This window comes from Pezoporus flaviventris, unplaced genomic scaffold (assembly GCF_033815535.1).
Source record: "Pezoporus flaviventris isolate CSIRO_AGI_PZ_B2104156 unplaced genomic scaffold, CSIRO_AGI_Pfla_v1 ptg000078l, whole genome shotgun sequence".
NCBI classification, from domain to species: domain Eukaryota; kingdom Metazoa; phylum Chordata; class Aves; order Psittaciformes; family Psittacidae; genus Pezoporus; species Pezoporus flaviventris.
In genome coordinates this window covers 14,751,335-14,768,637 of record NW_026892626.1, presented here as the reverse complement: position 1 = coordinate 14,768,637, position 17,303 = coordinate 14,751,335, and the positions used below count along the sequence as shown (strand labels likewise).

Here is a 17,303-nt window from a genome sequence, read left to right as displayed (position 1 = left end):
GTACTTGCTATCTATCTGTGGCATTGGTTCCTCAAGTTAAAGAAGCCTGGTAAAACAGTAAATGCAGAGTTATCGCTGAACCTCTCTCCTTAATCTGCCCTAAAGAGATGGTAGGATGAAACCTGTATTATTTTTCTTTTTGTTGAGATTTTTGGTTTTTTTTAAATCTTTCTTTCACAAGTGTTTTACTTTCTTTGGAATCTATTTTTTGTATTTAATTTCCTATAAAGGAAAAAAAAAAAAGAAACTTTCATGGAAGGTTTTGGTATTTGGAGTGGCCTGAAAGCCATTTCTGTAAGCTGGATAAAGCATGGGCTTGCCTTCATGTCTGTGTAAACACTAGATGAATCTTGCCCTCCTTCACTGGGTCCTGTAAGCCTTACCAGAACTTGGAGAACATGCCATTGCAGCGTTCACTGACTTGGTGTGATTACAGAGGATGAGTAGTAGCATGCTTAATAATCAACCAGTCTCCAGGTATACGTAAAGAAAACACACTCTGTGGTGCATGGTTCAAATTCATGGGAAGGGGAAGAAGAGGAAGTTGAAGGAGGAGGGAGTAGGAATTGTGATGGAAAAGAGGACATCACATTCATGTTTTCACTCCAAAAGGACCGCTTCGTCTTGCTGTAAGAGAAAGTGAAAAGTGGAGAGTTGATACTGTTTCTGTGCTTGGCCAGACCTCTTTCAACCTTCACAAAGCATTTCTCCTGACCCTGGTGGTACTCTGATCACAAGCTCTCTTATCTGCTTTCAGCAGCAAGGTGGTCCTCAGGAGAAGAGCCAATATGCTGCACACACAGTGCAGTATGGCAAATGCTTTACTGCTGGTGTTCCCTGTTGTAGGAAGGGCACTGCCCCTCTAGTACTGCCAAGGCATATGTTCATTCAATGTCTGTAGACCCTTACCCTACAGCTCTTCTGCTTCAGAGAAAGCACTCTTTTCCGCAGGGGCTTTAGTTGTGCAACAAGTTCCCTGGTTCTTCAGTGACTGTTTGTGTTAATACTCTGAGGGGGGATTTGAGTCCTGGTGCCTTAGGCTGGTTTCTGAGAGTAGATAAAGATGATACTTGGCAGCCAACAATATGGGCTATAGGGAAGTGCAGGAGCTGGGGGAGGAGGAGAGCACAGTGCTGCACCTATAGACAAGAGAAGCTCTCCCTAGATGAGGCAAGGAGGTAGCTAAAGGATTAATGTGTTTTCTGCAGGGATGTAGTAGACAGGCAGTGGGGAGAAGAAAAATACTGTCTGCTCTCATGGCAGCAGGGAAGGGGGCATTTCTGGGATCTTTGTATTTGCAGCTCTCTGTAGCAGGTGGCTGAGACCATACCAAGGCAGAAGAAATTGTAGCTTTTCATAGCAAACCGTCTGTGGGAAGAGTGAGATGAAAAGGGAATACCAATGCACGTGTCCCTGCCTCTTTTTGAGAGGGACGAGAAGGGGGATAACCATCCAGATATGTTCTGTCCAGTGTGTGGAAAGAGCTGCTATATTCCATTTAGCTTTCTGTGAACAGATGGTGAAAACTAAGATGTGATGATCCTGCTGCATTGTTTGTCCGTTACTTTCTCCTGGCTTTTTGTTTGTTTGGTTTGTTTTTTTCCCTTCTCTCATTCCTTCTGTTTTCTCCTTCTTGCCACAGGGCTATTCCCTTAGGGTTGTAGAGCCCACCTTGTCGCTGACACTCACCACAGCGTTTCACTTGCTTGCACTGTGTTTTTCATGCACGTTGAGGCTGCACTCTCTTTTTCTCTCTTTCTTGCGTCATCACAGTTGTATTTGGCTGCCATGGACAGTAGCAGCCATATGAGCTGGCAGCTTAAGCCCTCGGACAGTGCACGGACATACTGGTAACAGCGCCCGCAAATGGAACAGGTACTGGAAAAAAGGTCCTTCTTGCTCAACCCCTACTCCACTCCCAACCACTCCCTTCATCCCTGCACTGTTTATCCCGGACCAGTGCCTTTTATTTCTTCACATTCCTTCCCTCTGCACCTCCCACCCCATTCCCTCCCGCCAAGGGTGAAAATTAAAACCAGTTTTTGCTCTGGTGCAGACTCAAGGAGCAGTATCAACGTTGGGAAGGCTTCTGGTGCACGTTGTGAGGGCTGTAGGCACCCATGCCTCATAATAGCTAACTCACAGCAGCTTCAACTCAAGAGTCCACACTCAAGAACAGCTTGAACACTAAATACAGAGTGCTACTCGAATGTAGAACTAACCTTGCACTTCAAATGCAGAACAGAAGTTCTCCCATCACAAGAAGGCATTTTCTAGTAGAGAACCATTATAGTAGCTTTCCATTTGGGACTGGTTTTCTTAATTCAGCTTGTGTCTTCCCTTGAGCCCCACTGCTGTTCTGTTTTGCCTTGATTGGTCATAACAGCACGTGCCTGAAACAGGTACGTGCCACAGGCTTTTAGCCTCTCAGTAGGGTTTTTAATTAGCTAAAAGATCCTAGCTGGTAATGGTAGCCTGTCCTGAAGAATTACTTCAGTGCCTGTTAGATCTGTGTGCAGCTTCTCCTTTTATCCTTGCATTTAAAGTCAGGAAGGAGCAAGTTTAAAAAAGAGCTTCCCTAAGGCTCCAGACACAAGCACTAAGATCTGTTTCATTCTGCTTCGAAACCTTTTACTGTTTTTTGTTCTCTGTGTGTCCATATCATCCCATCCGTGTCCCACAGGCTCTGTGGACAGGGCCCCCCTAGTACCATTTCGCTGTCTGAATTCCTAATGGGCTGTAGTTGCTGATGTTGTCCAAGATAGCCAATGTTTCCTCCCTTGCAGTTGTCCATGACAAAGCCACGTGCCTACAGAAAGAGTAGACTGGTCTGCATTAGGCTTTGTAGTTTTTGAGCTTGGTTGAATACAGGGTGTAATTAGAGCTACCAGGCAACTTACCTGTGCATGAAGGACAGTGCATCTTCAAGGGAGCTGCAGTCACACAGTAACTGGAAGGTGTTGGTTCCAGCTGGAACAGAATTGCTTTTGGCTCATGCAATCAGTGACCCCTATCTTACATTCTGTTCCTGGAAATATATGTCCATGAAGCTGCTGTTCCTTCCTTTCTGCCATTCCTGGTGGGACTTCTGTCAGCCTTACATTGGATTGCTTTCCATCATGTTGCTGCTTGGTCTGCATTCTTGCTGCCTCTTGCTGTTTGTCTGCCTGCCTTGTGACATGCTGGGAAGTGTCCTTGATGCCCTCTGCCATGGTGCATGAATGCAAACAAACTTGTCCTGAAGCATGGTGCTAGCCCCCTTGAAAGGGTCACAACTTCCTTCAGTCTTAAGTCTTGAAAAGACTGCTCTTGGGCATCAGCTCATGGTGGTGTTTTCTGCTTTTTGGTTCCTGCAGGTGGTATTGTAGTGATGCTAGATGGGTCTATCCCATGAAATAAAGGATTGCTTGGAGTGGGGAACATTCTGGTGTCCTCATTCTGGACTAAATCTCCTCTGGGCTGAAACATCACCTGATCTCATTCTGCACTGTCTTCTATTTATCTAAGGTCACACCCAGAGTTTAATGTGGCTGTCTGCAGGGCTAAGAAAAAAACATTGCATTCTTTCCAAGACTTTAAAAACAAACAAAGCAAACAGAAGCTCTGTTCTTTTTAACTTGGAAAACTTCAGTCCCTTTGAATTGAGAACCCGCTGGCTGGAATTGCCTGTTTCCCTGCATCTTGTACCTCCCATACATGATACCAAACCCTCTGTGTTTACTGTGCTCTATTTAAGGGGTAGATCAACTTTTAAGAACTTGAATCCAGAAGCTTTGGTCTTTATTGAATTACCTGAGTAGCTCTGGCAGGAAATCAGTCAGGGTAGCTGAAGAGAGTATGTGTGGGTTTTTTAACCACAAATAGTAAATGGTTTATACTCTCAGTCATGGTTTCATATGGTAAGTGGCCTTCCAGCATAGCTTGCTTAGCTGTGAAGTACTCATGGGCTGCAGAGGTCACAGGAGTTGGTAGAATTTATGATCTCTAAAATTAACTGATTATACCCATTAATTTTATTTGCAACTAAAGATTCCTTTGTACACAGGCTGTATGTGTTAAGTACCCAACTAGTGTTTGCTGGCAAACCATACCTATGAAAGTTTATACCCTCAACAAGGCTGAATGTGAAGGAGAGACTGTTTTTCTTTGGACTAATGCAAAAATAAAGCTGTGTGCAATCAGCTGTGTTTGTCCTAGCTGACTGGTAAGTGGCTGGGAGGTGTGCTGTGTTCAATAGCACAAGCCACCAGCAGAAATGGTAACAAGAAGCCTTTTTAGGTACGCTTTTTAAGGTAGCTGGCAGTGTGGTGAAGCTATGGGTTGAAACTTGTCCTCTGTGCTGTTTTTGAAAGGGTCAATGAGGGTGTATAGGCACATGGGTACTTCCAGCAAGAGTACTGGAAGAATGACTGCATTGTGTATGTTCTTTAACCTTCTATGAAAGCTCCTCTTTAAAGGAAACTAAATGCAACTGTACACCTTACATCTGTGTCAGACACTGTATCCAGGTCACCTCAGAGTAGAGTCAATGGCCTCCTTAGCTCTGAACTGTGCTCAGGCTGTTAAGTCTTTAGAATTACTTTATAAAGGAGCTAAAGACTTGTTTTAACTACCAGTAATACAGTTTGGTTTCTTATCAGTGTGACTGGCAAGTGTCTGCTGATACGTCTTCATCTGCTGCTCTGTCCAGATGTTGGAATCTGTGTATTCCACAGCATTTTTCCTCTGCTTCCCGGGAGAGGAAGCACTGAAGGACTTGGATGAGGAACTACTGTCAACAGCATGTGGAGCAGAGCACTCATACATGGGGTCTAATGCAGTGACTGAAGATCCAGTGCATGCTGATAGAGCTGGGCTGGTCGTGAGAGGTGGCCAGTGAAGTGTTAGCTCTCTGCTCCCAGGTTTCAATGGTACTTACCATGGTCATTAAAAATACACTTTAACAGAAGGAGTAACTGGTTCAAATGGTAATGGGAAAAGGTACAAAGGAGCAAAAATCCTGAGTTAAGGAGAGAACATCAGCCCTAACTCTGACTACTCTGAGTCTTGATTTGTTCCTTGTGGTGGATTGCAGGTAGGTTTGAATGTAAAATGCCCTCTGCTTGACTGTCCAAATCTCATGTTCCTGATTACTTTGTTTTAGTGACACTTAAAGAACTGTGGGCTGTTTTCTTGGTGGAGGAAGGAGTGAACTCTTTACAACTCCTTCCTCCATGCGGTGTACTTTGTACATCCTTGAAACGCAGTTCCTCAAGTGACCCTTATTGATTTTAATGCTCTAAAGAAAGTTGATGTTGCATGTTGTGTGCTGAGCCTATATGACTTGTCCAGGAAGACGCACGATCACCTTCCATGATCTGAGATTTATTTTTTTTCCTAAATACCTTTTCCAAAACCTTAGCACCTGGAATTCTCTGTTCATACTCATCTCCTATCCCATGTCACCATAGAGAATACAAATGGAAAATGAGCTCACTCAGTTTTCTTTCCAAGACCCTCTTAGCATGATGTTTAGCTGGTAATTTCAGCACTGCTCTACCTGAAACATGCCTTACTTGTTCTGTGAGAAAGTTCCTTGACTTCTAAGCCTCTCTGAGCCTGTTGGGTTAGTCTCATATGTTTTAATAACGGCCTTACCTTTATTTCTGAACCAGAAATCACATTTAATAAACTGTACAGCATATATAGTCCTTAAACTGGCTCAGCTTGGAATTTTCTACCTTTTGCCTTCTCGCTGACAAAAAAAAGTACATCTTAAACCCAGAAAGAACAGATGTACCCTTTGTCTTCTAAATATAGATGCCGTTTCTGGGCCAGAGTTTCATATTAAGATCTCTGTTCTGCAGAAAGTTTTTCCAATTATGGAAGACGCTGAAAGATGAATGTGCAAATAAAGCCGCAGGTGTCTTCATCTTATGCTGATGGGGTCAGCTCTGCCAAAGGAGCAGTTTCTTGCTTCTATTGTGCAGAGATTCAGCCTGGGTCAGCCTTTGAAAGAAAACTGATAAAATGCTGTTAATACTCTGAAAATGCCTTTGGACCGCTGAGCTTTTGAGAGCTTAAAGATGCCTCATAATGTTCTTTCCCAGTGGGCAAGATAAATCATAACTCCTGGTGTGGAACTGCCTTTCAGTTGTCTCTTTACCCGCTTAACCGGCTGTTTTATGTGGTTCAGTTTTAAAGGTGATAAAAAGTCAGGATGCTGAAGGGCACTCTTGGGAAGTAAGATGTGGGCATTGTAGAATTATTCAAGCTCCACTGGGTATAAAAAGAGGAATAAAATATCTGTCCTCATTGCTTGGTTATTAGTATCATGGTAGCAGAATCCCAGAAGCAGTAATGTGGTCACGATGAAGGCATTGAACACACTGGCATAAAGAGGCAAAGCCTTTTGTTCTTACTGCTGGGTGGTATTTACATGCCTTTTTTAGCTCATTATTCAGAGCTGAATGACATACGTTACCTCCGGAGCTTCTGGGAGCTCTTTTGGATTACTTTTCTTAGAATAAAAATGAAAATAAGAATAAAACACCCCTTATACCCCCCAAACAAATCAACCTTTCATCTTGCTGGCCTTCTCTTCTCACCCCCGGTCTGTAGTCATGTCCATCAGTGAATGGTATGCAGGTTGGATCCCAAGTCACAATGGATTATTACCCATCTGATGACTGTTAGCTAATATCATCTTGTTTGATGGCAGCCTGTTTCCAGCCTGGCAGGGTCTGTTCTTTCTTGGGCATAAATTGTTCAGAGATTCATTCTTCCACACTTTTCTTTCAAACTGCCCATCTGTGGTCTTCTGATGACCTCATTGCTATAAAATGCAATGTGAAAAGGCAGTTGCACACTCAGTTTCTTTTCAACCTCCTTTTGTGGCGTGGTTGAAAGCAAGAACATGATTAAGAGAGGATGAAGGTGTGAGGTGGGTTTTTACGTCTACATCATTTCCATTTCCCTCTCTTCTCCCTAGCAAAGTATGGCATATTTCAACTCAATAGCTATTGGATTTCCTTCTGTGTAGAGGGCTTGGGTAAAACAAGCCCATCTGCTCTGACCTAGCAGCAGGCTGACAGTGTGTTACTCAGAGTGGACTTGTGAAACTTTCCTTGTTATGCTCCTTGGTATGCTTGCTGTAAATACAGACCTTTTAATGCAGGGAGGTGGTCGTAACCTGTGGTTCTGTGCTTACATTAAGTCATTCTGACTTACTTTTCTGTTCTGTTTTGTTTCTTTTTGTCTTGTCTTCCTCCAGTACACCTCCAGCATGAGAGCCAAATACCTCGCCACCAACCAACCTCGTCCAGATGCTGGCAGTGTGCATTAAAATGAAAAAGCAAAAGCAAAAACAAAACCCACACATGCAGTCAGACTAAACAATGTGCCAACTGCTGTGCCCCTGTGCTGTCCTCGTAGAACAATCCTGCTGTTCTGCCCAAAATCCAGTGCAGCTCCTCCTGTCTCTCCAGTCCAGACCACCCCTCCAACCTGGTACCTGTCCACTGGAGTGGAAGCTCCTTTTGAATTTAAGCCTTCACCTTGTTGTACCTGCCTGATGTGCAAGAGAGCAAGCACGTGCAGGCAAGCCACTGAGAGCCCCCAGGCAAGAAACTGGGTCCACCACTGATTAGAGTAGCCTATCTGAAAGAGTTGGTGAATATCTTCTGTTCCCCCTTTATTTTGCTCCCCTTCTGTTCCCCAGAGGGGCTCAGTGAAAGATGGTCGTGATCTTCACTTCTGCAGTGGCATCAGCAGTCTGTCATACACTGAAGAAGCCTGTGACTAGCATACAGCGAGGGAATGCTGAGTCAATGCACAATGCAGCATTGTGGTGGGAGTCCTCGGTCTAGTACCCGGTGTGAGGGAGGAGGGAAACTCCTGCCTTATGGTGTTACTGCATATCCACTGTTGTTTGGGAGTCTGGGGCTCTTCCAGAGCAACCCAGTCCTCTGCCCTGGTTAACTTTAAAAAGAAACATTAAGAAAATGCCTTTTTCATTCCCACTGTATCTGGCTTGTGAATTCTTGAGGAGGAGCAAGGGGTCCCAGCACCAGTGAACTACCCTGTCCATTGCTCTGAACCTGACCTCTCTGCTCCACCAGGGAAGCCCAGGTATTTGCAGGTGGCATTCTGGGTGCTGCCTTTCTGAGGCCGCCACACAGATCAAGCAGGAGCCAGCCACCCTCTTGGTGCCAAATTTTTCCAGGAAAAGACTTGTAAGACTTTATGGGGAATATTTTTGCACTGAAGAGTTTCAGCTCTCTGATGCTAGGTCTTACGGGACAGCCAGCTTGCAAAAGCGAGAGAGGCTGGAAGCAGCAATGGATTCATAGCAAATGCAAGCTCTCCCTGCAGCGGTAACCTGTGAACTCTGCTGGACTTTCTATTTTCTTAAGAAAAAAAAAACAATTAAAAATCATGATTTACAGCACAGAGTTGCTGAACTGGCATTGAAGGAGGTTTTTGGAGCCTCAGTCCTAACAAAGTCACACCGTTGTCAGTATATCTTCTGTGTTCCAGGGTCAGAAACCCGAATGACATCTGGAGAACATTGTGGCTGTCAGAACAAGTTATGTTATTCTATTTCATTTCATTTTGTTTCTCAAGGCACATTGCTGACCACTATCTGACCGTCTTAAGGCACATGTAGGGCATTTTTCCTAGACGTGAGGCTTGCAAAGGGGCAGTTGGGGTGCCTGGAAGAGGGCAACATTCTCCATTGGTGCTGTACTTCCCATTGAAGAGCAGGGCTCCAAAGGGCACTGACAGCTTCCTACTGGAAGAGGAGACTGCCTCTTGGGATGTGCTGTGGAGTACTGCCCTTTCAGTAAGGTAGTGATGATGTTCCTTTTTACCTCTGAGCATGGGCATCTTAGTGTAGCTGCTGAGCATTGCATTAAAGAATTGGCAGAGGAAATAAAGTGGGAAATGTCTCTCAAACTGGAGTTGAGCCATTGGCAGAGGCAGTTGGTCTCCACCTCAGTGATGTTCAGACTCTGTGTCTGTTTACCCCATGGTTTTGCTCTGTGAGGCACAGAATCTACCAATCTGCCTTTACTCAAGTCAGTTGCCTTCTTGCAGTGAGTAGGAATTGCTCCTAGCAGGTAGCTAATGCAGATGATGGATTCTGCTGTAGAATGGTACCAGTTCTGTGGAAGAGCAAGCTTTGAGACTCTTACTTAGATAGAAACCACTAATAGACTGCAAAAGCTGTTACCATGCAATGGAGTGAGGGAAACAGGAAAGAGGTACCACCATGCAGACAGGAATAGAAGGTTTTGGAGAAAACTTCACCCTAACACTCTTTAAACAGAATTTTCTTGCTCAGGACTGAGTTTGCCCTTTCAGACATGGGCTTCACACTGAAACATACCTCTGTGTTATCAAACAACAAGGGCAGGGAAATGTAGTCACAAGTGGTATGGAGAGACACTGTGGCTCATGAGCACCATTTCCACCCTGTCTAAAAGCCTACCAGAAGAGCTGGTGTGCAAGCATGTGGTGTGGTCAGCTTTGCAGGGCTCAAAGCGCACAACTGCTATGTGGGGGGAGCTGAACATTCCCCTTGCTTTGAAGAAAGAAGCAAGAGCCATATAATCCTTATCAAGACTGAGCTGTTCTGCCATCATCTCTCTTTGCAAGGATGTGTTTGGATCACTACTTGCACTGTCAGTTCTAGGGGAGCTGCCCTAAAATCTGTGGCCCTATCCTGCTCATTGAAGGCAAGTGTTTTGAAGGCTGGAGGGTGTGGGGAACCCTGTGTAAACAAGTGCTTCTGTATATTGAATTTTCTGTATACAGAATGCATCCTGAACATGCGTGTGACTGCACTTTGGGTTGGATCTAAATTGCCACGCTGGTATTGTCTGTGCCAGCAGGGCTACCAAGGGAGCGAGCCTATGCCTTTGTGTTTGCAGCATCTAATGGAGCAGCCACCTCGACTTGCTTCCTTCCAAGGTTTGGCATAGCCACTTGTAACACCCAGAACAACTTGTGACGAAGTCTGGGGCTTGCAGCAAGGCACAGATGTGGAGATACGTGCTCTGTGACTTCAAAACATAACTGGAAAGAATGTTCCGGAAATAACATTTTGCTCTCTAGAGGCCAGCATAACGTGACTGCAGTGTGAGCTGTGTACCTTTGTCCAGCCAGCACTTCCTTTACTTGACATGGATATTGCACTTTTGTAAAGCATCCTGGAACTCTGCTGCCCCGCTGCATGCTGTGCAGAGCGCTGGATAGGAAACACAGACAAATGGGTTTCTTTTGGGTTTATTATTATTACTACTTTTATTTTTTCTTCTCTTTTTTTTTGTTTTTACTGGAACCTTGAGCAACAGTGTGGCATTCCTGCGGGCTGGTCTGAACGGATCTGCTGAAGAACAGATGGCCTTTGCCTATTCTTATGGCTGCGACACAGTCGGTCTCATCCATATGGTCACATTCTGTCTGAGGAGCAGACTTTCCAAAGCCAAGGTCTCCCAGGCTCTGTGCCTCCCTCTCGGGTGAACAGCAGGTGCTATCTGGCGAAGACTCATCTGTTCTAGATGGCATTCATGGTTGAGGGAGTCCAAACTCTTCAAGCTGTAGGAGGTAAAGCTGTAGAGACTCCTCTCTCTTCCATTGTGTCTCTCTTGTTTTTAATGTGACAAAACACCAAGGCCATATCACTTGGTGTATCCCAGCTGACCTTATTGGAACATTACTCTTAATGTTACTGGTTGCTATCAAAAGGGTCCAGAATTCAGGGGAGATGAGATTGGCCTCTGGACACTTCACTGACTGCAACGTGGAAGGCAGCTTGTCCGGTTGAAGGTGACTCCATCGGTGAAGACACTTCATGTTACTTTTTCAGAAGCACAAATGTGGCCATTGGCTTGTCTGGTTGGCTTGGTTTATTTCCACTGCATCATCATGTGTGAATGACACTTTCTTTTGGAACTGAGAACTCTTCCAAGCACACAAACATCTCCACAATGTGAAATGTAAATAGCATGTTGGACTCTCATGTCCAGTGTTCAAGACTGCATTGTAATTGTAAAGGAAATCGAATCAAGACTTGGCTGTGAATTTCTTGTGCTGTCTTGGGAATATAACTGTAGTGTTTGTATCCTGTATGTATTATTAAACTGAGTTCATTTTATGTGCTGATAAAAGGGTTCAAGCTAAGGTTTTTAGCGTGCATCCATGTACCCAAATGTGAAGGATGGAGTGCTCCCTTCCCCTCCTGTCCTTTTTCAGTTTTCTCCATTTGATAGCTGTTAATTTTCCGTGTACAGTCATCTCAGCCAAGATGCAAGGGTGTTCATTTGAGTGCTTTGATGGGGACACAGTGCATGGGGTTTTAAGTGATCCTAAGTTAGGATTTCCAGAGCTGTTCCTTGAAAATACATGAAAAAGTTTGGCCTTCCTGAGAGTAAACCCATTTCTCGGGGGGCTGCGTAGCCATTACTCACAAGAGCTTAGGGTGCTGCAGGGTGATAGCAGACAGGAGAGGGTGGATAAACCCTTGCTTCACCCCTGGTCCCACCTTTTCCTTCCAGCAGCAACTGAAATACCATGCTGAGCCCTTTGAAGAAGAGAGGTGTCTTGGCTTGTTGCTTGTAGCCACCCAACCTGATTCAGGAGTAGATGAGGTGGGAGCTAGGGAGAGGAGCTGGCTTTGAAGTACTTCCTATCTGGGGACCAAGGAGAAGCCAAGGACTTTCCCCAGCTCAACAAGTCTGTGTTAGTGTAACGCAGTGAATATCTCTGGGTAGGAGGGGAAAAGCCCTCCAGGGAGTAGATCTAATGGCTTGAGAGAACAGACCTGACCAGACTTCATTTGTACCTTTAAAACCAGGTGGCTTCTTTCATCGCAGCCCGCTCCCCTCTTCTAGATACTGTTGTGTGCATGCTATGGATGGCTTCCCCAGGAGGCCTGGACATGTGGGATGTTTCGGTAGCAGTTCCTAGGTGGCTAGCAAGTGATCTGTGCTTTTTTGGGGGGGGATCTCCTGATGGTGTTTCCCAGTTGGGAGAGAAAAGGAGTGGGTTACTGGTGGCCTGGAGCACCCGGGTGTTCACCCAGCCCCTGCAGCTGCATGCATGAACAAAGTGGAACATAAATTGATGTACAACCAGAACGTTCAAAACACTCCTTTCCTAAAGAGGATAGATAACTGTAGCATGAAGCTCTTAGGTGCTCTGCATATTTGATACCACATTGCTCCTCACTATGCAATTCCCGACTCCTTCCTTCCTGTTCCTCCTCTGATCTCACACCAAGACTTCTCCAGGGGCCTCTCCCCAGGAGGCCCCTCAAGTCCCAGAAAAGCTTCATTCCCTTCATTGTCCTCTGCATCGGGTCCAGCTGCCCAGCGTCACGTCGTGTGCCTCAGGTCCCTTGGTAACGGGAGGCCCCATGAGTTCTATTCACATCATTCAGAGGGAAGTTTATTTTCTTGGACACTGTGCACAGAAACCTACTGGTGAACATGTACCTGGCCTTTTTGTAACTCTTCTGTTTGTTCTTCTTAACCATAATGGTTGTATATCATACCACTTTATATACATATAATATATATAAATATATATAATTTTTTTTAAGACTTTGGACCTGCTAGTTCCTTTCAAGTGTTCCTGCACTTACCCAAAACGTTTTTAAATTGTGAGGATTAAAGAGGATTGAGCCCATTTTCTTTTTTGTATCTTTACTTTGAATTCTGTAGTTCTCTTGATTGTAATGTAGCTATTTTTTACTGTAACTTTTTGGTTTGCAAATACTAAACAACAAAACCTAAATGTAATTTCTGTGGTTTCTATTCAGCTTGGGTTTCATGTTTTAAAAATAAACGATTTAAAACCACTGTTCCTATTGATTGACTCTTATTTTCTCTCCCTTTTTTATTCATGGGTTATTATATCCTGACTGTTTTCTGTTCATAAACCTGCCTGAATGTTGTTACCTTCCGTATACTGGGGAAGAGCCAGGAAGAGAAGATGAGACCCCACGTGGAGCGCTGTGTGCAGTTCTGGTGTCCTCAACATAAAAAGGACATGGAGCTGTTGGAACAAGTCCAGAGGAGGCCACGAGGATGATCAGGGACTGGAGCACCTCCTGTATGAAGATAGGCTGAGAAAGTTGGGGCTGTTCAGCCTGAAGAAGAGAAGCTGCATGCTTCTCATAGCAGCCTTCCAGTATCTGAAGGGGGCCTATAGGGATGCTGGAGAGGGACTCTTCATTAGGGACTGTAGTGACAGGACAAGGGGTAACGGGTTCAAACTTAAACAGGAGAAGTTCAGATTGGATATAAGGAGGAAGTTCTTTACTGTAAGGGTGGTGAGGCACTGGAATGGGTTGCCCAGGGAAGTTGTGAATGCTCCATCCCTGGTGGTGTTCAAGGCCAGGTTGGACAGAGCCTTGGGTGCCATGGTTTAGTGTGAGGTGTCCCTGCCCATGGCAGGGGGGTTGGAACTGGATGATCTTAAGGTCCTTTCCAACCCGAACCATTCTGTGATTCTATGATAAAAGAATCATGCAGTCTAATAGCTACTAGAGGGTGGAAGGAATAAAAGTATATCTTTATATACGTATGTATGTCCCTACTACAAAAATCAAACAGTAGTGTCAGTCCTGCGCTGTGAGATGAAGCATGTGCACTGGTATTAGCAGGGCTGGCTTTTACTTTGCTTCTAGGTCTCAGCCTTATCTTGTTTCTGTTAGAAATCCCAGACTTGGGGATTTCTAATCCAGTCTGAAGCCTGGACTGTTAAAATGGAATTGGACAGCTTCAGCAGAACCTCTGAAGAGAAATGATCGATGCAGATGTGCCCACTGGGGGAAGCTGCGCTAATCATGCTTCAGAAACGCTGTGGATTGTATCCCCCTTGAGTGGTCTGTGCTGGGGGCCTGGCAGGCTGAGGATCATCGAATGATGGAATGCCATGGGAGTTACAGCTCCGGCTCAGCCGCTGCGGAAGCATCCCCCTTCCAGCTGATGAGATGTACGTACGTGCCTTTGGTAGGAGGCAGGGGAGCTGGCGCAGCTCAGCGCGGGCTCCTCTTTCTCGTCTCAGCCCCAGGCTATCGTGGGTTTCTTTTTAGTTCTTCATTTGTACTGTTCTCTGATCGCAGGCCCGCTCTGCCGCACCGCTGTCAAGTGGTGAACTAAAGCCCCTACCTGCCTGTAAACCTTACCTTCTCTTGATCTGTTTTCTGCCTGATCACACCAGTCAAATCAAGGGATTGCTCTCCTGCCTCCATTGTTCTTACCCCTGTGCTCAGCCCATCTCTTACCAGTTGTGTGTCTTTGGGAAGCTCCCCATCACCAAACAGCACCTCCTGCCTCTGTGCCTGAAGTAGAGCTCTAGGATAAAGGCTGGGGGGGAGCAGAGGGTATTTTGGGGCGAAGAGGAAACAACTGTGGGGTGGGAGTGGGCATGGAAAAGCCTCTGGGCAGATTTGGGTGGCAGGAGATGGCTCCAGCAGTGCTGGTCGCTGTGGATCCATTAAAACAGAAAGCTCCCAAACTACCCAGTGATGCTGTCCTTAAGGCCCACGCTGATGGCCCTGGATGTCACTACTAAGTGGCAGAGCCAGTCTGAAGGCTGCTGAGAGGGGACCACATCCTGCAGGCCTGGACCTGAGCTGGGCTCTGGGGTACCCTTGGTGCCGCTGGTGCCAGGGGATTGTACATGCACAAGTATGGCCTGTTTCCTTGGAAGGCAATGATTTAACTCTGTTGATGCTGTGTGTTTTTTAAGTGCTTTGTGCATTTGTATGGCTGAAACTCACACCCATCAGTAAACCACAGAGGGCTTCCTGCTCTGCCTTTCACACTCATGAATCATAGAGTCATTGAATGGCTTGGGTTGGAAAGGACCTTAAGGTTGCAACCCCCCTGCCATGGGCAGGGACACCACCGTCTCCACAGACACCGGTTTTCCTCCCTTCAGTAATGATTGACAGATTTTCCTTCCCTCTTTTTTTTCCCCCCAAAGGAGGAGCCCACGTTCTCCCTCTCCATCCCTGCTCCGGGATGATTAAACACGCTCTCTGATGCAAAGAGCCTCGAGCAGACAAGGGAATCTGATGGCGTGAAGGAAAACAAAGCCCCCATCACAGTCAGCATGTAAATATTTTACCAGGTTTATGGACTCCCACGGTGGGGATGGGAACATGCAAAGGCCGCTTCCCTGGTGACGTTTCCCAGTGCTTTCAAGCCTTCTGTCCCCAGCAGCCACAGGCTTTGCTTGTCTCATTGCTCTGCTCCTGTGCTGGCACGAGCAGGGCAGGGCTATGCAGAGCAGGGATGAAACAGAAGGGAGGGTGAAGTATGTGTTTGAATAAACCTTTGCTTCTGATCAGCCTTCAGTAGTGGTCCCTTAGATCTCTGCCCTCAAAGATAAGGCAGGGAGGGATGCCCCGGGGAGGTGCTTTCAAACATAATTGTTCCTGCGGTGTGCTGAGCTGTGCCAACGGGAGCGCTGGCTCCGGGAGCTGCCGGTGGGTTGGCAGCCTGCAAAGCAGCAAGCAGAGCTGGGATGCAGTTATTGACTACATGTCCCCAGCTCCTGTCACCTCTTGGGGTGGGGAATGGCCCATGCTACAGGTCATGCTTCCTGCTGAATGCAGCGCTCTGCATGCAGCATCCGGTAATGATGCTGAAGCCTGGGTCTGCGCAGCTTCTTCCACTGAGAACTGGGTTCATGGTTCTCCTTCAGGAGGGTCCTATTGGGACTTTGACTTGCCATGTGTCCGGGAAGGCAGCTGACACTGCATCTCATCTTCTCTAACCCCTCCTGAAGCATCCTTGTCTCTTCTTGGGAAGGAATGACACCATCTCCCCATCCCACTCTGCTGGACCACATCTGCATTCAGGCGGTCATAGCCTTTCCTTGCACTGCGAGGGAGGCCAGGACAGAGAACCGTGTCGGCTCGGAAGGATGCCTGAACAGGGAGACACCGATCTCTCTGACCACATGGGGATGCTGAAGTCCTGCTATTGGCAGTGGGAAGGGCTTGCAAGTGGAGGCAGACACAGGAGAGATGAGGGGAGAGCTCCTCCACACCCTATGGCTGCAGCCTGGCCTGGGCCACCTTGGTCACACTGCTGTGCCCTTGTGCCATTGCATGGTGGAGAGGGGATGGATGTTGGCAGGAGCTGAAGGGCTTTTCCTGCCGTGGATGATGTCTCTATTGCTGCAGGCAGGGCTGTGCCTTGACTGTGCAGGCAAAAACGTCTTTTCCTGGGGCAGGAGGTGTTTCTCACCAGGACCTCAGCAAAAATCGCTGCTCAGGGACTTTTTAAGCCCTCCCTGGTCCATGAGGGGGAGTGGGAGGAAGCACAGCTCCATTCTCACCACGAGGTGTTGCAGATGCTGGTGCCGGAGCCCTTCTCCCACCCGCTTCCTCTTCCCACCACCGATCACCGTGGGACCTGGCGCTTGCACCCCATAAATCACTCGGTCACTCAGGATCTGCTCCAAATGCGGCTGCTCTGGGGCCAGTGGATGGGATGCTTGGGCAGGGAGCCAGTGTGAACCCCTGCTCCTCAAGGGGCTTCTAACTCAACAGCCCACCTAAATAAGTGAGGGCTCGCTGGGCTGATGTGGACACGGCTGGAGCATCATTTGATGCTGACCAATGAGCACACATTGCTGTGTGCCCTTACTGTTAATCTCAGTCCCCTGCCTCAGCAGGGACAGGCACAAACCCAGCACCATGGCCATGGAGAAGCCCTCCTGGTTTGGGAGGGATGGAGGGGGACACACCTATGGAGGAGGAGAAAGGAGGCCCTGGGAATGGGGCTGTTCAGTGATGCCACAGCTTCAGGTCTCATCTGGCAGTGTCGTGGGAAGCGTTTCCAGCTGCTTTTAAGATGCTCAGTTCATCTCCTCCTCCCATTCTTGGCTTGCCAAATGGCTACTGGAGCTGGGAGGCTGGGGCAGACCAGAAGCAGCTCTGGGGAGGGGGGAATTGGTTTTGACAGATTCAAAGCCGGTCTTAAAAGTCAGGAAGAGAAAAATAAACTCTGGAGGGCTTTGGGGTCGTGTTTCTTTTAACCACCTGCAGATGATGCAGGTGTGGGAAACAATAGAAAGGAGAAAAGAATTACAGGGGATGTAGGTGATGGCTGGGGGCTGCTTCTGGGGGCTGCCTTGTGCACCCCAGCGTTGCTCCATCACTCTGTGCTGCAGGGCTCTGCACCCTCTTGCTCCAAGAGAGATGATGCTAATGGGGGCTTTAGCGGCCTTCAGATTCACTGAGGTTTAGGGGTGTAGCTCATGCCCTCACAAGGACCCAGCATCTGAGTCAGTCAAGT

The 17,303-nt window shown here is 46.9% G+C and overlaps 1 protein-coding gene across 4 annotated transcripts in view; it reads left to right on the top strand.

The window, feature by feature from the left end:
• Window positions 1-12,843, top strand: part of TTYH3 (tweety family member 3) — a 78,582-nt gene extending 65,739 nt beyond the window's left edge. For 2 of the 4 annotated variants that reach the window (XM_061473527.1, XM_061473526.1), the window contains one exon: window positions 7,253-12,843. In XM_061473527.1, the coding sequence (XP_061329511.1) occupies window positions 7,253-7,268 (16 nt within the window). In that variant the 3' untranslated portion in view covers window positions 7,269-12,843. Of the gene's footprint in view, window positions 1-1,773; window positions 1,876-7,252 lie in introns of all 4 variants that reach the window. The other 2 variants (XR_009746933.1, XM_061473524.1) reach the window with 2 other exon arrangements.
• The last annotated feature ends 4,460 nt before the right edge of the window (window positions 12,844-17,303 follow it).